This window comes from Ornithodoros turicata, chromosome 6, assembly GCF_037126465.1.
Source record: "Ornithodoros turicata isolate Travis chromosome 6, ASM3712646v1, whole genome shotgun sequence".
NCBI lineage: Eukaryota > Metazoa > Arthropoda > Arachnida > Ixodida > Argasidae > Ornithodoros > Ornithodoros turicata.
In genome coordinates, this window is record NC_088206.1 from 46275731 (window position 1) to 46296061 (window position 20331).

General features: G+C 46.6%; 1 protein-coding gene across 1 annotated transcript; it reads left to right on the forward strand.

The window, feature by feature from the left end:
* Positions 1 to 11961, forward strand: LOC135396614 (uncharacterized). Its single transcript, XM_064627668.1, has 7 exons — positions 1 to 127; positions 253 to 342; positions 6360 to 6503; positions 7330 to 7468; positions 7530 to 7615; positions 11227 to 11285; positions 11362 to 11961. The coding sequence occupies exons 2-7, from the start codon at positions 264 to 266 to the stop codon at positions 11407 to 11409; spliced, it is 555 nt and encodes a 184-aa protein (XP_064483738.1). The 5' UTR covers positions 1 to 127; positions 253 to 263; the 3' UTR covers positions 11410 to 11961.
* Positions 11962 to 20331: the final 8370 nt, after the last annotated feature.

The window sequence follows — 20331 nt, forward strand, 5'->3', positions numbered from 1 at the left end:
AAGGTCGGAGGGGAAAGTGGGTCGCTCCTTCGTTTGTTTATCGGTGTGCGCGTCGCGTCACTGCGCGACACTTCAACGTGTTTGAACGCATCCCGCCCAACATGAAGGTATCCTGACGTCGGAAAAGGTGTGCCTGTCTTCTACAATACTACACAGTTACTCGTTCAAACGTATTCTTCCACTATTGACGCTCATAACTGATTCTGAACACGCTCGTTTTAATGTTGTGTGACGTCCTTGGTATTGTTTCAGTTGCGGTTGCAATGTGCCTTGCCTTCCTTGTCCTGGCTTTTTGCACTTCATTGGCGAACCTCGTTGTGGTTGATACTGCGGCTACTGCAAGTACGCTTTTGTCTCATGGCTATATCTGAATCCATAACACGTGCACAGCAGTGGCGGCTCGTCAGGGATCTGCAGCCAAAAAAACGAAAGAACAAAACTGTAGAGAGTACCCATGCACGTTTTTTTTAAAACTGGAATAGCGTATATTTTTATTCAGCACGGCTGCAGAATTAGCTCTCACAGCGTAGATTCATGCAAAGCTTCAGTGTACAGGGTGTACAGGCTCTTTGCTCTGAGACAGGGGCGGCGGAAGGGGGGGGGGGGGGGGGGCTTACAGGGGTTGCTGCAGTAGAACCCCTGAATTGGTGAAGGGGACGCAAAATTCCCATGAAGGGCAGACGCCAAAGTGTTATCTCAGGTGCCGCACGCGAATAAAATGTCATAAACACTTTTCCTTTCCGTTTTGGGACCCGGACGTGGATTGGTGGTGGCGGGTGGCGGTTGCAAGGGATCAGGGTCCCCCTGAATTCAGGAGGTTGCGCCGCCCCTGCTCTATTGCTCTATATAGCCGTAGGTGGAGAGTTTTGATGTTGAGGCAAATTTTTACAGAATTTTCATGTTCACTCGCACGAAACACACTATTCTTAGGAGATACCCCTCGAAACGTTCACCTTGAGAGTGTCAGATGGGTAGACTTCTAGGAGTGGGCCTGGCCCCCCTGGGAAAGTTCTAGGGCGACTCTGGCCCCAAGCCCACATGCATTCGGCACCTATGCTCTGAGCAGATATCAAGGAAGTATTGTGGTTTTCATTCACTTGTCTTTTTACAGTAGTTGCCCTTGTGAGTAATCCCTCTGTTATTATGTTGGATGTGTAGCCCCAAACAGTAAAACCAACATTTCCTTGGGATACCCTGCACCTTTTTTCTGTGTAGTTAGGTTCCGAGAGCATGCCTGCAATCTTAGCCATCCAGGTTTCCCCGAGTCTCCACAGTGTTTGGTGTTGTCTGTCTTGAGCCACACCCAGTCTACCTGAAGCAATCTTGTGGCCTATTTTATCAATACACCACACCCCCTCCTTCAAGTTCAACTACAAAATCTTCATAGCATGGTGGCATCTTGACTGCCCTTCCAGACCGGGTGTGGGTCTGACCAGCCAATCTCTCTCTCAAGCATTGGAGAGTATCTCAAGGAAATGTCAGTTGTACTGTTTGGAGCTACACCAGCTACACATCCTACATTATAGCTAGGGAGTGACTTTTTCGCCTTTCTCAGATTCGGGGGGTAAAAATGGGGCGCTATTTTTACATCAGTAATTTGGGGAGAAATCTGGCGATAATTGTGCCTTCGGGTGTTATCGGGTGGTTTTGTTTCTCCTCTTGTCTATTAAGTCCTTTCCTAATCTCTGTTGTTGTTGTTTTTTTGCGGGATCGTGACCTTCCAGCGATAATCCCCGAAGGCATAGACAGTATTGACACACATGGGTGTATGTGGGGGGGTAGGGAATAACCGGGCGGAATCGGGTTTAACCCGAAAAAGTCATTCCCTAATTATAGCACCCTCTGAAGGCATGTTACAGCTATTCAAACTTAGTGGCAGCAGTCTTTTAAGCACTGGCTCAGACACCACAATTATTTTTAGTTGAATGTATACCTACTTGCCTGACTTATTGTTTGTTTCCGTTTCCTAATTCCCAAGTAGTGATGTATCAAACAAAAGGAACCTTCTCCCCATGTATCTGCCGATACCGGTTCCCCATGTACCAGTTCAATGGAACGTTGTCAGACATTGGGGTTTGTCCCAGATAGAGGGGCTCAAGAGTCCTTATTGTCGACTGGTGATTCGAAAGAGAGCGCTTGGACAGACAAAATAGTGAACATTGTCATGAGGAGGAAAACATACATGGGCAGAAATCATAAATTGTTTATGACAATGCTTGTTGATAATGATAACTGTCTTATCTTATCGTGCAGGCAGAACATGACAGGCAGGAAGCCAAAACACCAACTACTTTATTTCAAGGTTTCTTTCCTTTTATACCCAACAAAACACCCCCAAGGGGTGGGTGAAGCAACAACTTGCAGTACAAAAATACGACACTCCTCCCCACTTAATTTTGATGTGGGCAACCCAAGCAGTCGCAAGTTGCCTGAGCGGTTTCTGGCACTCACGAGATGAGCGCTCTCTGGTTGTATTACCCTCATCAGTTTCACTGCTACTCAACTGATCACTCGTGTGGCGACCACCACCCTGATCGTCAACATCAACTTCATCACTTGAACTTGTACCCTCTTCACTTGAAGATGTACTTCCGTCTGACATAGAAACAAATTCGGTGTCACTAAGCAACACATTGTCCAACAGTTCCAATGCACCATTCTCGTCTGCACTGTACCTGACCCGGAGGTGGTCCGCACGTACGTGCCTAACTGTTCCGGAGACACGAACTTCATACGTTACAGAACCGGTGCGACGGAGGATTTGTCCTGGTGACCACATCTCCGACTCTCCCCTTGTGTTCTTCACCCATACCTTCTCACCTTCTCGGAACAATCTAGGAGGTCCTTGTTTTTTGTCGTTTTTTTTTTTTTATGCGCAACTGCTTCTCGAGTCCCACCTCAGTTGTTCCTGTTTTCAACAGAGACAGACGTGTCCGGGGCAGTCTTCCTAAGAAAAGCTTGGCCGGCGACTTTAAGGTGAAGCTGTGACGCGTCATCCGATAGCTGAACAGGAAATTTGAGAGCTTGTGCTGTATGGTATTTGAGATCACACGGTTGTGTTCTTCCAACACCTGTTTCGGGAGAGACCTCTTCAACATTTGTACTGTCCTCTCGGCTAAACCATTAGAAACAGCGTGGGATGATGCTGTGCTCGATCCCTTGTTCCTTTAGGAAATTCTTGAATTCGAGACTCACAAACTGTGAACCATTGTCAGTCACTATCCTTTCAGGCAGCCCAAACTGCGCGAACACAATTCGCAATTTCTCAGTCGTATTCTGAGCCGTCGTAGATGTCATGTGAAATACCTCCACCCACTTTGTGTAACTGTCAACAAGCACCAAAAAAGAAGTGTTGTCCTTGATAGCAAAGTCCAAGTGCACTCTCTGAAACACACGGGTACACAGAGGCCACACCTGTAGTGGGACACGTTGAGCATCGTTCCTTACGACTTGGCATATTTCACAAGTTTTCACCACCTGCTCCAACGTTGGAACGTGCTGTCTGGCGAGCGATTTCATTCTTGTAATGCCCGGACTTGATAACCTGGCCTTGAAGTGAACTCAGCATGACCACTCGTGTTCCCCACACGAGACAATCTTGGTCAACTGACAGCGCGTCCTTCCCTTGAAAATACTGTTGCAGTGCTGGGTCATGAACTACATTCGGCCATCCTCTTTTGGTGAACTCTATGGCTTTTAAAAGTACGATGTCCTTCTTCGTTTCTTGTTTGAGGTTCTTGTTTGTTAGCGGTGCGTTTTCTACTGGCAAAAAGTATTGGAGTTTGTGCTCCTCTCCACCTGAGTCCTGCAGCAGTAGCCTTGATAGCGCATCCGCGTCGCTAATTTCATTGCTTTTCTTGTAGATGATCTTGTAGTCGTATTCAGCCAGCAGTAGCCTCCACCGTTCAATCCGTGCTGCGGCTATCACTGACGCCTTACGCCTTGGGTTCAGCAAAGTGGTCAGGGGATAGTGGTCTGTCACTAGAGTGAATGATCGGCCAAAGAGATACTTATGAAAACGCTTTACAGCAAAGATTAGCGCTAGAGCCTCTCGCTCAATTTGCGAGTAATTTCTTTCAGTGACTGTGAGGGTCCGTGAAGCGAATTCCACAGGTCTAAAGACGTTTTTCTCTGTTTCTTGCATTAGCACAGTGCCCAAACCGTAATTTGAGGCATCGCACAGGCTTACGAGGACAATAGAGCTGCAATGCTTCTGAACTGCACAACAAGTCCTTCACTTTCGAAAATGCTGCTGCACATTCGCGTGACCATACCCAATGTTTTTCTTTTTTCTAGAGTTCATACAGTGGCTCAAGGATTGTTGCAACATCAGGTAAAAATCTCGAATAAAAATTAACAAGTCCCAAAAAACGTTTTAACTCAGTTACACATTTTGGAGGAAGGGCATTCTTGACAGCAGATACTTTCTGTGGGTTAGGGCTCAGTCCTTGTGCACTCAACAGATACCCGAGGTAGGGCCCCTCGCTTACAAAAAATTTACACTTTTCGACATTCAAAGAAATGTTATGGCTCTGCAGCCGTGAAAGGACAAGCTTGACATTTTGTAAGCATTCATCATAGGAAGCGCCTCCAACTAATCAGGACCAATCATCAATGTAGCAGGACACATTAGAAAGACCATCCAAAATTTTATCCATAACCCCCTGAAATGTGGACTTCACTTCACACACAGTACGGCATACGTGTGAACTCAGAGTCCCAAATGCGTTGTCACAGTGAGTATTTTTCTAGATGCCTCATCAAGTTTTAACTGCAAATATGCACATCTGAGGTCAAGCAAAGACACAGCCAACAAGGTTTACAGCTTGCAACAAGGCAACAAAAAGTTTGTCAGGGACGGGCAGGGGGTAACGGTCTGTCATAATGTTCGGATTAACGGTTACACTGTAGTCACCACAAACAACGAACTCCGCCCCGTGCTTATGAACCGTTACAATAGGCGTGGCCCACTCACTTGTTCTTACGGCCTCCAATATATGATGACAAACCATATTTTGCAGTTCCTTCTCGACCTTATCCCTGAGGGCAAACGGAACTACACGATGCTTGGAAAAAACTGGACTTGAGTATGAGTGTTGCTTCATAATCTTTTATCGTGCCAGCCCCAGAATGAAACACAGAAGGAAACGCAAGTTTCAGGCCTTCCACTGTGTCATCCTGAGCAACGTTAGATATTTTCCAAGTAAAGTTCAATTTGTCTAGCCAGTTTCTGCCAAGCAGGCAAGCCAACTGTTTATCAGAGAGAGCACTTGACGACAACTAGAGGAAGTATACGCTCCTGCGACGTGGGTGACGCCCTCCACCGGGACCGCATCCCCTAGATACGTGCACAACCTGAGGTCTGTTTATTCACAAGGAACATGTGAAAGTTTTTCTCGATAAAAGTTCTCAGGTATTAGGGCTACCGCGGCTCCTGTATCAACTTACATCATCATCGGTTTGTTTTCAACATTCACAGTTGCGAACCGTTCGTGTGCTTTACGTAAGGGCACTTCTCTCTTGCGGTTTTTCTGACTGCATACAGCTCTTCCAATTGCCAATTTTGCAGGATTGGCCAATTTTTCCACAAAAATAGCCTTTGGCTTTTACAAAAGGACACTTTTGAGCAGAATGCTTATTACTGCCACATCTAAAGCCATGTCCTACCGGTACACTTTGCTGTTGTCTGTTACATCGTTGCACGGCGTGGACATCCGCACTGTAATGTTTCCTTGGCTGCTGCTGCATTCCACGTGTTTCTTGCATGGACAGTTCCTTAGCCGTAGTCATATCTTATCATGCAGGCAGAACATGACAGGCAGGTAGCCAAAACACCAACTACTTTCTTTCAAGGTTTCTTTCCTTTTATACCCAACAAAACATCCCCAAGTGGTGGGTGAAGCAACAACTTGCAGTACAAAAATACGACAATAACAAATGGTAATGATAACAGATTGTTTATGTGCATTGTTCCTGGCTGAGCCTCAGCACTTTCTATTTCACTATGCGCTGTTATTCTTGGGGATTGATGCCTCACAGTCTTGGCACTTCTCTCTGACTGTAGCCAAACCCGAACTGGACTCTCGTTTGTTCTTCCTACCTTTTGTTTGCTACTTAGCGGAGTTGCATGTCCTTCTACGAAAGCCTGTGGAGGAAGGAGAGCAATAACTTAGATATTTGTTATCGTTAATGGGAATACGCAGGGAAATTGATGCGTGCAATCAAAATGTATTTTGCCATGAATGATAAGTGCTGCTCACCGCAAGCCGCCACTGCTGCGCAGAATACACCCCACATGTATATTGTTAGGATGGATTTATTACATATGGCTTATATATGGCATGTATTTGACACAAAAGCGGCCCATCTGCGTGAGCGCAATTGCACGGAGACAGCCGAATGCCAGAGAGTTGACAAGGAGAGCTCCTGCATTCAAGATACCTGTGCGTGCTCAACTGGCTACCACTTGATAACCAGCACTGAATCATGGTATTGCATCAGCAGTAAGTAGTACCTGGTGCCTACTTCTGTCTACATGACAAATACGGTGGCCGTGCTTTTGATGTTGCTGGCCTTTTGATTCGATATACCAATGATGTATACAGTATATACAACTTACTGTGTGCACAAATATGGGCTTAATTAATTATTAATTATAATATAATAATTATTAATTAATTAATTAATGCTTAACAACTACAACAACAGGAAAAAAAAACGGAAATATCGTGAGCATCAAGAAGGAATACTACAGGCCAAGAGAAGAGCCTTTCTTTTTTTAAGAGAACCGGAAACTGAGTTAGCATGCTTTATCTTTTGCAATTATAGGGGGTGGGGTAGGATTGTCACCACACATGTTGTGGATCTATGCAGTTGGAAGATGTACTGCTTGTGACATGCTTGACTGAAATCAACAGCTTTTATCCTGTCTAAAATCTCCCAAGTGTTGCAAGATTGTTTCTTCCGACCAATAGACTCGCATGTCATCTCTGTAATGGTACAGCTCCTTCAGGGGCTGCCAGCCAGTATGTGCTGTTGTACCTTTGAATTAAAGTTTTGGACAAGTCTGTGGCAAGTAGTACCACAACACTAGTTGTAGTAACTAGTAGTAACACAACTATCACTAGTAGTAACCACAGAATGTTGCCATGCAGATGTGCTAGCTTTACTGTGAAAGGGCTGATTGCTTGTCGTTTTTTTGTGCCATGCCAACACATATAGCAGCTACCATCTTGCCTACAATGGCTCTTGAAGCAACCACACAGAAAACTGTGAGATACTTTTAGTGCCTCTTTATTTATCTGATGTGACATTTCCTGCTTTGCATAGTGACTTTTGCCCCGCCAGTAACAACTATGCAGACCCCCAGAGGCGAAAGTTTCAAGACGCCACCAAGGTACAACATCATCACAGTGGTCATCATCATTGCGGTGCTCGTGATGGCCCTCGTGTTTCTAATCAGCAAACGGTACTCATATTTTCGGTGAGCCTTGCAGAGCTGTTAGAATAATGCATGAAAATGATTGCAGGAGCCTATACTTTTACTTCCCATGCTGTATGGGACCAACAACTCTGCAGATGCTGCATGATGGCTCTTCTGGGACTGGATTCCCTGGTCAGTTGTACAAATACTTCTGGGAGACCTATAATTTCTCATTATACACTCTTAAAAATTAACTTCACCACATAGCACGCTGTTAGCCAACCATCTTCTCTAGTGACATCGTTTATTCCCCTGATTTGCTGAAAACTGGGGGCTTACACCATTTTTGTGGCATTATGCAGTTCATAATTGCCATAAAAATGGCGTACGCCATTGGAATGAGAACATTGGAATTCGGGATGATGGTTGGCTAGGAGCGTGCTATGCGGTGAAGCTCTGTTTTTAGAGTGTAGCTCCATTTTGAAAATGGTTACTGTGAGAGCGGACGAAATTGTGTGACAACAAATGAAAACAAAATTGCAGTGACCGCTCAATAATGAAATACAGTGAAACCCGCGTTTAAAGGTACTGTAAAGCAGCACCGATCAAATGTCATTTAGTGTGGCTATTCGATAGTCCAAGCCACCAGGACAAAAACTCTGCAAGTTTCATTCTAATCGACGGTACAGTTAATTAGAAAATTACAATTAAAGATTACGGGCAACACTGTACTAGGTATTCGAAATGAATCCGTACTTCTGACACGTACGGCGGCAACCACATTGCATGCGTATAACACTGGGCCCGACATAACAATCCACCACAATCCACCATAAAATCCGCCCCTGCAATCCACACAACGATCCATGTCTGAGGATAAACGGATAAGCGAACTGAAATGAAATGCTGAGCCGTTGAAAAAAAAAAAATGTGTCAGACGTTCAAGAAGCCAGACAGCGTCGGGACTTGTTTGTTCACAGAGGTTCACAGAGAGAGTTTGTTCGTTCGAGAGGCCGCGAACAAAAGGAGCGCGCAGGCGCAGCAGAGAAGTAGGGAGAGCTCCCATCGAACAGCGGCCAGCACTGGGTTACTTCGCAAAAACAGGGGTTAACAGGTTAAACTGTTAACAGGGGTTTCAGAATGCATAGGTAAACAGGAAAACTAATAATATGGTTACTAAAATAACGAAGTTCTGATGTCATTGTGTGTAATACCAATTTTTAGTGTTGCCCGCTGTACAGGGGGTTGTTTGACACCAGGCGTCGCACCGCTCCACTACGCCGCATCTTTCATGGCAAATTAAAAATGTTTATAGCGCGTTGTCGGTCGTATGGTTCCGCATATGGTATTTAGAAGCAACAAAGTCTCTAGTCACATCACCGGCATATCATGCTTGTCTACTGCTTTACAGTACCTTTAAGGATACTGACGGTAATCGCGAATTCCATCGTTCCAAATTCCATCGCGGCCAAGTGCCCTGTGTGGCTAAGGGCCATTTCCTTTGTGGCTGAAGAAGAAGATGCGAAGAAAAAATGCCAAGCTGTGTGACATCGCACTGGCTTGGGAAAACAGCGACCAGAACTCGTGGAGAGAATCAGGGAACATATCGGACACCTTCTGGCAACACTACAGGTCACCACTCCGCAAGTCTGCTTCACCTAGCGCCTGCGTGCTTTAGGAGAAGCTTGCTCTAGAACACTGTCGCGCGACTCGCGGGTTTAATTCATTTGATGCGAATTTCGGATGATACGAATTCTTTTCGCTACGGGGTAGCAATCGGGATTGTACTGTATCTTATCGCAGTGAAAATCGCCGCGAGGTTACGCGCACGAGACAGCGTCACACGAGTACTCGGAACCACTGCCTCCATCACTGTACGCGGGTCGTTTCCCCATAGAAACAATGTATATTTTGGCAGTAAAATCATGAACCATCGTTTTACGAGGGCTATCGTTATACGTGATATCGCTATCCACGGGTTTTACTGCAGAGTAATGGAAATGGTTCCATTCCCAAGCCCCAAAATAGAAATGGCAATACAAATTCTTTTATAATTGAATATAGAGATTCACTCATTTTGTTTTGTCTTTCTTTGTACGTTACTTTCAGAGATGAGTGCGGGTATAAAAATTTGTACTCACACTCACACTTGCAGCAATGTCATTGGCACAACGCGCATCCGCACATCCCGACGCATACCCACAAATGTACCTGCCGCCCAGTGTGTACGCATGTTTCAGTTGTGCCACATGATCGTCACAGTACGAAATGATTTATTGATGCTGGGGACACTTAAAGCCCGCCACTTTACCAACGCGCCAGACGCTGTGGCAACTGCTGACATGATTGTCAGCTTACTAACACCAGTTGTGGTGCTGAAGGGTAACCAAAAATGAGCCCCATGTGGCAAACATGAGGTAAAGAGTAAGCATAGAACACAGTGCCAGTAAATGACAAAGCTATCATCTCATGCACACCACGGAAGATCTGGATAGGGGAGGAAAGAGAAGAACGTCTTGTCCGCCCCAGATGCCTTCGCCACACGGGGCTGCAGGAGCTGGTCCAGCAGTCTAGCTTGGATCAAGTAAAGCTTGAATCAAGATAATTTTTAAGCTCGTATGTGCAGGAGAGCTGTTTCTTCGTCTGGATAATATATTTAAAATCGCTTATGTGGGAGGGGCACTTTGTGTTTATCCTATCCCAGGCTGGAGCTCACCTCGGGACTGCTCTAGGCGGAATAAACAGAGTGATTGACGCTTAAGAAATCGCGCCTTGAATTGAGTAAAAAGCATTTGTTTGAGTATCTATGCAACCGTTCTACGTGTAATGCTATGCCATATAGAACAGCTATCCCAACCATGACCTCTACAGTGTTTGAGAAATATTTTGTGGGTTACAATAAGGCTCTTCGGTGAACAGAATGTCTACCTAAATTCTATTTGCAACGCTAGTCATAGTAGAGCACTGCATGGGCTCGGGCTTACCCGAAACCTGAGCCAGGCCGGGTAAAGCTTTCCTTTGTGGGCTCGGGTACATTGCCAGGCCTAGGTCGGACTCGAGGCTGTGTTACCCCTCCTTTAGTTAGCCACGGTCAAATTTTACAGCTGGATATAGATAGTGGGCTGGGTAGCCTTAAATTTCTCTGATTTGGGCCGGGCCCGGGCTAGGTATGCAGCATTTGGGCCGGGCCCGGGTGGGTAAATCAAAGAAAGGCTGGACTCAGACCGGGTATGGGCCTAAAAATATGGCCCGTGCAGTGCTCTAAGTCATAGTCTAAGCCATGTAGAAGAGGCGACTTACTGGAACACACAGTCTACTAATCAAAGTGCCGCAAATCATTATTGGTGTCCTGAGGGACTCCCCTTAACATTAGTGATGTGTGCTTAGCTATAACAACCGAGCTTTCTCTCTCCATTGAGAATTGTCAGGAATTCGGGATCCAGCATTAGTTTTTTTCTCGTCAATTATTATATGAACTGAACATTTCTTGCAATGTTGGGTTTCAAGCGAATGTTGAAACAGATAGGTAAATGTGCCACATTAGCATTATGCATAATGTAAAACCTCGAGACTAGGGAACACGAAAGGACAGACACAACACGAAGTCTCGAGACTTCGTGTTGTGTCTGTCTTTTCGTGTTCCCTAGTCTCGGGGTTTTACATTATGCATCATCTTCACCAGCTCGCTTGCTTCCTAGCCATTTTTTCATTGACATTGTATTAGTTTTATACAAACACTAGCAACAAGTGACTTCATCATGCAGGCAGCTCTAATGTAATGGGTCTCAAAATGCTCCTTGCAGGTGCAAGGGAGGATATCCTAGATCCACCGCCTTCCTATGCAGAAGCTGTACTTGACGTTGTGAGTACAAGTTTGCATACAGTGCCATGTGTGGGAGCTCCTTTGGTTGAAATTTCTCTCTGTTTCTTATTTTCAGCAACGTCTTCCTGCTTACCACCAAGTGTCATTGGCCAAGGCAACATGATCCGGTATTTTGAATGCCTTTTATGGCACTGCTTAGGAACCGTAAATCCCACACAAAATGAATCTCACTGAGCACACTCCTCATGGAACTCAATTAATGTACACATGCAGCTAAAAGGGTCGTTGGAACTAAATAAGTACAATGCTGTTGACCATTCGGAATGGCGCATATGTATGCGGCAGATGCTTAATGTAAAATTGATTTTGTTTTCATCACCCATGTAGGACGTACACGCATCTTTTAGCAGGTAGTATATGACCCTTATTCATGTCTTATAAGGGTGTGATCTCTGTTTCCACATGGACCTGTACTTTGAAATACGATTTATACAATGTGCATGTAGACACAGTGTGTGCACAAGTAAAGTACAGGACACGTTATTTACAAAAACACTTATTTATTTTTGACGGGCATGCAGACCAACTTTTCTCTGCGTTGTGAAACAAGAGCAAATGTCTACACAATTATGTTATCTTAAGATTAAATTATAATAAATGTTATGCTACATGATATAGACTGTTTTGCCCTGTATATAAAAGCATTTGTGCTTTGTGTTGTGCCTTTGTCGACTTGTACATACTAACGTACAGTACAGTGTTCGTAATGAAACTAAAATGAGTGAAAACAACTGCATATGAGTCATACAATATAGCAGAGGACTTATGACATGCTTGCAAAACATGCCAAAGTTAGTTTCGTTCACACTCCTCTACTACTACTACTACTATGATAAATTGTGGGAACTAAAAGCAGACTTGCTTCTGACATTTCCAGTGCCAAATACAAGGTGCAAGGTATATCTTGCTTTAAGTGTTTGTTGATGGTTAGGGTTCTGTGTTTTTGGCCATATACATATGCCAAATATTGTTTTTTGAAAATTGGCATGTTCTGAAAAATTCTGAGTCTGCTCAAAAAACTCTGGTGTATGTTGCTACATGCTGAAGATGTCTGTATCCGATTGCACTTTTCTTCCTCCAGGGCATCACATTTTCGTTTTCCTTCACCTCGTTTCCAGGTGAAATGTGGGGAATACTGCCCTACACAGCTGCTAGTTTGTAGTTCAGGGAAGAACCTTCCCATGTGGCTCCAGAGAGTTCAAGTACATGTGGAACCCTCCAAGAAAGGAAATTCTTTGCGTTCTCGATGCCCTCCCTAGTGATTATAGCTGCCAATTTCTTAGCATCTACAGGGTGTGTGCAGAAAAACGTGACCCGCATTTTTACATGTAACTCGTTGTCTACTTACCCGAGGAACTTCCCTTGGCGCACGACGACGTATCTATGCGTGCGAAAGCTACAAAAAAAATCCTGGAAGCCATACTCAGTGTAAAAGAATAAACAGAGCTCGAAAACATGCGCTTCCATGCATTAGAATAGGGCGGTCATGACAGTGCATGGTAGTGCATTTCCGTCTCAGGAGAGTTATGTGCGGGCACCGCTAGGGGTACTGCCGATGAGCATCCATGTGGGACATAGAAATCTACGATGAAAGATGAAAGTCACTGAAAAGGTTAGCCAGCTGTAGGGATCGAACCCACATCTTCTGGATTGCCGGTACAGGGCTCTACCTGTATCTGTTGTATCTGTCCCTTCTATGTCGTTCCAGCCTCAGAACATCAGTTTATCTCTTATAGAAATCTTACGGAGAGAGATTTCTATGATGTCGGACATCGTTTCGATTTATCAGAGCCATATATTAAAAGGGAGTCTGGCCATTGGGAGGAGTCACAAAAAGAGGCTCGACCTGTCAATCACAGTTTCGCTCCTCTGATTGGTTTGCTTTTTACCAAGGGGGTCGCCATGACACCATACTGCCACCCAAAATGGCGACGAAAACAAACACAATGAAGCGGGGATTTCGTGACAAAAAATTTTCACAGACTAACCTGATTTTACGCTGCAAATGTACATCCTAATATAAGTTTCTCGGAAATCAGTTTCAACTTATGCTCATCCATCGATATCTAACTGAAAATACATAATACGTTTTGTCGCCGGTGTTGGGCCTTGTGAACACGGCGATCACAACGAAACCATAACAAAAACGGCGCTGTGCTGTACAATCTTATATTTAATTGCTGGATTTCATGGATATAAACATTCTTGCCTCTTATATTCCAACTATTCATGTGGATTTGTTTTAAAATCATACCGACAACAGAATGTGTCCCAGCTGCCGGCAGCGGTACAACGACGGAAGCAGACGTCAATTCCCGACGTGCCTTACGCTCCCGAGGTGGCGCTCATCAAATTTGCGCCAAAAATCCACTAGTTCTGCAGATTGCGAGAGGTATCCATTTAAATCCCATCCAATCCACTTGCCACCCAAAATGGCGCTGGCCGCGCGGCCCATGTTGGATAGGGGGACAAATAGTGAGGATAGGTTGATTGATAGCGCCCCATATTTCAAGACTCCATTCATGGAGGAAAGAAGAAAAGGAGGCGCCCCAACGGCTATTCGACAGAGGAGAGAAGCGTGGGGCAAGTGACGTGAGGATAGAAGGTGAGCTCTAGCTTCTTTGGAGCCAGGCGAAGGTCACGTTACCTTAATTGCCCAATGAGGCCGCTTTGTACACGCCACTTTGGGAGCCACTTCGGCGCGCTACCACCACACCTCTCCAAGTATTCCGAAACTATGCCTTGGGGGCTAGATCTATGTAAACGAAACAGGAAAGCGAGCGGTGATGTCACTGGAGTGGCCCTCAATCTCGGCTTCACTTCTCAGAGCAATAGGGCTCCTCCTCTCTTTCCTTCCTCCATGACTCCATTGGTCAGAAAGCTGAAAAAGTGGGTGGAGCTTCAGGTATAGGCATGACCCAAGCTTTACCCGTGCTTTTTCCCTCTTTCTGGTGAACCGGCGCACCCTGCCTATACATATGCTTCTTTTCACTCTTTCTGGTGATCCGACTTACGCAAATGCACCCCACCTATTCTGATGCACGGAAGCCGACGTTTTCGTTGTTCCGTTTATTTTTTAAGCTGAGTATGGCTTCCACAATTTTTCTGAAGATTTCGCACGCATAAATGCGCCATCGTGCGCCACCGGAAGTTCGTTAGGTAGGCAACAAGCTATGTGCCTAAATGCGGGTCACGTTTTTCTGCACACACCCTGTATTTCTGGCACACACGTTTTAAAATGCCGAAAATATCCTAATTTGGCAAAACATATGGCGAATTCGGGTGGTCATTTCGGAGCAACTTTTTTTGCCAGATCTCGAACAGTCATGTTCGCTTGGTCAAAGCAAATCTCGCATGTTCGTGTGGCGCACTGATCTCGATTGTAAAAGGCTGGATCGCGGATAGGGAGCGCAAGCGTGAAGAAACCGGCCGCCATCTTACTGTACCCACAACAGTCGCCGCAGCGATCATGGCAACTTCTTGCAATTACGGTCGTACCAACCGTACTGGCAAGGGTGCATGTCTAGTTTAGCGGCGCCACTCGATTTCAAACTTCTAATCTACATACCTGGATAGAATTTTGCATGGTGCATCGTAATCCAAAATAATCAAGCGGCGGTCGGTTCCACAAATTCCTCCAGAGATCAGTTTCCCCTGGAAAGTTTCGGCAGCGGCGACCATGTCATCTCCATGCGCCCATTGTTTACCTATGACAGCCGTGTCTTCCCATTTCGCCTATTCCCATTTTGCCTAATGCTTCTTAGCAGATTATCTCGCCATCCCTTAGCAGGTTCACCGACCTCGAACTGAGGGGGTCCCATTTGGCCTAATGTATGCTGCAGACAGTCCCACTTCGCCTACTAATCCGTGTTATGTAAGAAAGAAGGTGGTCCTCTGGCATGCTGCCAAAAGTCAATTTCGGATCTTCATATAACTTTACATGCAACCTTGTTGGTTTCACTGAAGCATGAGGTCTGTATTTATAATTCATATTACACTAGGGTTTCTTCCCTCATCTGTTGGTTCACAAATATAGACTGTGCAAGAGTGAAAACATGGTTTTTATTTACATTTTTTTTTAAATTAAAAGGGCAGCTTTGTTTTCTGTACTTCAAAATTCTTCCAAATTTGCAGCTCTACTCAATATGCATTAGATGTCCCACGGCATCGAGGTACGATATCATGTCCCGTTCGCCATTCTGAATTATTGACTGCTCAATGACATTCTTAAGTAGCATCACAACTTTTTATTAATTCCAACGCCCTACGCCGGCTTTTTCAACTGACCCTAAGTGATTTGGGAGAAATTCACAGCACACCCTGGAGGAGACTAGAATTTGTACGACACCGACCAGAAAAGAAATTCCTGTGGGAAAATATTTCCGTGTATAACTCCCACCGTTAGATAATGCGCAGGCCCTCTTCAGAGCACCTTTTTACCGAATAACAACAACTTTATTTTCGACCTTGGAGAGTGGGGAGTTTCATCGCCACAGGCGATACTCTACCCCATTGCTGGATGGAATGGGGGGAATAAAATAACGAGCCCCTTCACAATAACGATCGAAGTCCAATGGTGTCCAGACATGTCAGAAGAGCTTTGAGCGCAGAGCGTTGCTGGGCTGGATTGGGCCAAGGACCACGCAATTTCGATAGGGAGAAAGGGCGAGAGTCCAGCTGACGAAGAGACTCGGAGAGTGTGGTTCGGGAAGGTTCGTAGTGAGGGCAATGAAGAAGAATGTGCTCCAGATCCTCAAGAGCACCACAGTGGCAGCAGGTGGGAGAGTCAACTTGCCTCAAGCGGTAATGCCACTGAGCTGTAAAGGCCACATCGAGGCGCATTCGGTGGATTAATGCAGCATCTTGACGAGAGGTGTTTCGTGGCATGCGGAAAGCGAGCGTGGGATCAACTCTGTTCAACATAGAGGGGGGAAGAATGTCGGTTGTCCGTTGGCGGGAAGCCAGGGGTGTCACTAGGCGTCGCAGAATGGAACGGCGGTCTCCTCTCAGCAGAACAATACGGGTCAGTTTCCGATACGAGAGTGCTGCTTCTGCGGCGCTGTCGGCCTGCTCGTTCCCCACGACACCACAGTGGGCTGGAACCCACTGGAGAACTAGCCTGTGGCCTGCGGCGTAGATAGTTTGGTAAGCCATTAGCACGTCTGTGACTAGGGGTGCGGATGGGCCTCGTATGCCGGAATTTTCAATTGCTTGAAGGGCAGATTTGGAGTCTGTAAAGACTGCCCATTCCCGGGGTGGAAAATCAGCGATGTGTTGTAGAAAGAAAAGAATGGCATAGAGTTCCGCAGCTGTGGAGGAGGTTGGATGTGAGAGGCGTCTTCCGTGCACGACGCCTTCGGATGGAACGACGAAGGCTGAGGCGGACTTGTTGTTTCGGGATGCCCCATCAGTATATGCTGCCGTAAACGTAGAAAACTTCGCGTCTACCAGAGCATGAAAATGGGCTCGGAGGACTTGAGGGGGGACCTGATCTCTTCTTTCCAGAAGGTTTGGGAGGCGTACAAAAGTGGGCGGTACCGGTAGAGACCAGGGGGCTTCCGGCGGTATAGTGTCCTTAGTTATGAAGCCAGTGAGAGTCTGGCGTGTCCTCTTCGCTACTCGATAGAAGTCGCTTTCAGGGCGGTATCGAATTTTCCTGAGTAGCGGGTGGCGGGGAATGTGAGCACGCAAACGGAGGTAGTGCCGAGCCGTTTCCCGTTCACGGAGAACTTCAATCGGGAGCTCACCAGCTTCAGCCAGTACTTGCCGTGTTTCAGCCATTCTGGGAACTCCGAGGCATCGACGAAGGCTTCGAGCAAACAGGGACCGAAGTGTATTTAATGAAGTTGTTGATATCCTGTGCAGAATAGGAAGGCTGTAAAGCACAGTTGCCCTCACCAATGCCGCGTGAACCGCGAGCAGGGAACGCTGATCACAGCCCCATCCTGAGCCAGAAAGATGTTGAATTGCGGGGAGCCATCGCTGCACTTTAGTTTCAAGATGTTTAATGTGCCGAGCCCAGCGCAAGTCCGAGTCGATTACCACGCCAAGGAAGCGGTGAAAGCGTACCGGGTCAAGCTTCTTTAAGCCAAGCCAAAGAGGGAAATTGGCCATAGCTTTACGCGTGAAAGGGAGCTCGACACACTTTTCGGGTGAAAGGTCCATCCCGAGGTGCGTGAGGTACGTATGGATATTGTTTAAAGCGAGCTGCAGGCGGCGCTGGAGAGCCGGGCGTGATTTTCCTACTGTCCAAAGGGCGACGTCATCTGCATAGACGGAGAACGACACTTTGCGAGGAATTACTGATTGTAGGCCGGCCATCACCACGTTAAAGAGTGTCGGGCTGAGAATGCTTCCTTGGGGGACTCCTTGAGGAACAGGATGCTGAGGGCTTTGGCCTTGGGACGTACGGACAGCGACAGCTCGGTCCGTAAGGAAGTCTTGGAGCCAGATGAAGAGCCGACCGGATACTCCAAACGAGCGCAAGGCGTGCAGCACACAAATGTGCGAGACGGTATCGTATGCGCGCTTGATGTCGAGGAAGACGGATCGGACGATCCGTCGATGGGCTCGAGCATGTTGAACTGTGGAGACTAGGTCGAGAACTGGATCCATGGAGCTTCGGTGGCGACGAAATCCAGCCATTTCGTGAGGGAACGCACGTTGTTTTTCAAGCCACCAGTCGAGGCGATGCAAAACCATTCTCTCCATCAGTTTCCCCATACAGCTTGTCAGGCTCACCGGGCGAAAGGAGGATAGGGAATTTGGGGGCTTGCCTGGTTCAAGCGCTTCTGGCACTGGAGGCATTATCTTCACATCAGCATGACGGAATTGTATAAAAAGGCCCTGGCTATGCAGTGGAATCCTCGAAGCCTGCGTAACAAGCTCCCAGATTTTAAATTACATCTACAACAGTACAAGTTCCCTTTTACCGAATAACGCGCGCGTTATACACCGGAAAACACGGTAGTTAGGTTGAGCGTGGGTTAAGACGTCTCGCTCGGTGGTGTCGTGCCAACTGGGAGGCGGTGGGTTCGAATCCTACCATCGGTTTTTTTTATTGGGTGTTAGCGCCGCGAAGCAACTGTGGCTATGAGCGACGTACAGATGTGGACAGACGAAGAGAGGATAGCAGGAAGGAGTGGGGGACAGGGGGGTTAGTATGCGTCCTGGGCCGACTTCAGGGGGAACTGTGCCGACATTCGTCTGGAAAGTCTTCGGAAAACCCAGGGAAAACCTCAGACAGCACAGCCGGCGGTAGGATTCGAACCCACCACCTCCCAGTCTTCAGCACGACCTTGGTTACCACCAACGAGCGGACGCCTTAGCCCACTCGGCCATGCCGCTGGTCTACCATCGGTTGTGCTGTCTGAGGTTTTCCCTGGGTTTTCCGAAGACACTCCAGACGAATACCGGCACAGTTCCCCCTGAAGTCTGCCCAAGACGCATATCAACCCCCTATCCCCCCACTGCTTCCTGCTGTCCTCTCTCCATCTGTCCTCATCTGTACGTCGCTCATAGCCACCTCTCCTCTCCACATAGCCACATCTCGCTCATAGCCACCTCGCCGTCGCTCATAGCTTCGCGGCGCTAACACGAAAGTAAAAAAAAAAAGAAAAGAGTTAAATTAAACACGACTATAGTGACACCAGTTTCCATATTTAACATCGCTCAGGTGACACTGAACATGGCTCGAAGCCTTGTTTCATTCGTCATGCTGTCCATCAGGAGTCACTATGTAAAATGTTTGTAAAATGTTTTTGTTATATTTGTACATTATATTTACACCTTATATTTGCAAATGTAAAGGGTCTGTTTCGGACGACGTAAGGTAGTTGTCCGACGAGCACATTCATTTCTTGCACACGTGATCATCGGGTCGGAGATCTGGCCTCAGATTTTCCCTCTCCTTCGCGCGCCCCGCCCACCCGGAGCGCGCCAATGGGAGGACGCGTGGGCGGAGTCGACTTTCATTGCCATCTGGGGGCAGAGGTTCGAACGTAGACGGAGACGTGCTTTTCGCGATGTAGGTCCACTGGGTCGTCCATCCACCATGGCCCTGAGTTGGCCCGTGTTCCAGAGATGGCGCTGCTCGATCTGTGAACCCAGAGCCGTATATTAAAAGGGAGTCTTGCCATTGGGAGGAGTCACAAAAAGAGGATCGACCTGTCAATCACAGTTTCGCTCCTCTGATTGGTTTGCTTTTTACCAAGGGGGTCGCCATGACACCATACTGCCACCCAAAATGGCGACCAAAACAAACACAGTGAAGCGGGGATTTCGTGACAAAAAATTTTCACAGATTAACCTGATTTTACGCCGCAAATGTACATCCTAATATAAGTTTCTCGGAAATCAGTTTCATCTTATGCTCATCCATCGATATCTAACTGAAAATAATACGTTTTGTCGACGTGTTAGGCCTAGTGAAGACGGCGATCACAACGAAACCATAAGAAAAACGGCGCTGTGCTGTACAATCTTATATTTAATTGCTGGATTTCATGGATATAAACACTCTTGCCTTTTATATTCAAACTATTCATGTAGATTTGTTTCAAAAACATACCGACGACAGAATCTATCCCAGCAGGTGGTTCTGCCGGCAGTGATACAACGACGGAAGCAGACGACAGTTCCCGACGTGCCTTACGCTCCCTAGGTGGCGCACGTCAAATTTGCACAAAAAATCCACTAGTTTTGCAGATTGCGTGAGGTATCCATTTCAATCCCATCCAATCCACTTGCCACCCAAAATGCCACCACCCATGTTGGATACGGGGACAAATAGCGAGGATAGGTTGATTGATAGCGCCCCATATTTCAGAACTCTATTGGGCGCAAAGCTGAAAAAGTGGGTGGAGCTTCAGGTATAGGCATGACCCATTAATGGCCAGACTCCCTTTTAATATACGGCTCTGACATGGCTCTGATTAATATACGGCTCTGTGTGAACCCCACTGATCTCGAATGTAAAAGGCTGGATCGCGGATGGGGGATGGGGAGCGCGAGCGTGAAGAAACCG

Excerpts from the sequence above, each read along its gene's own strand:
- LOC135396614 (XM_064627668.1), top strand. The coding sequence starts at position 264 with ATGTGCCTTGCCTTCCTTGTCCTGGCTTTTTGCACTTCATTGGCGAAC. Across the intron at positions 6,504-7,329 it reads ATCATGGTATTGCATCAGCA|TGACTTTTGCCCCGCCAGTA; the intron begins GTAAGTAGTACC and ends TGCTTTGCATAG. Across the intron at positions 11,286-11,361 it reads CAGAAGCTGTACTTGACGTT|CAACGTCTTCCTGCTTACCA; the intron begins GTGAGTACAAGT and ends TCTTATTTTCAG.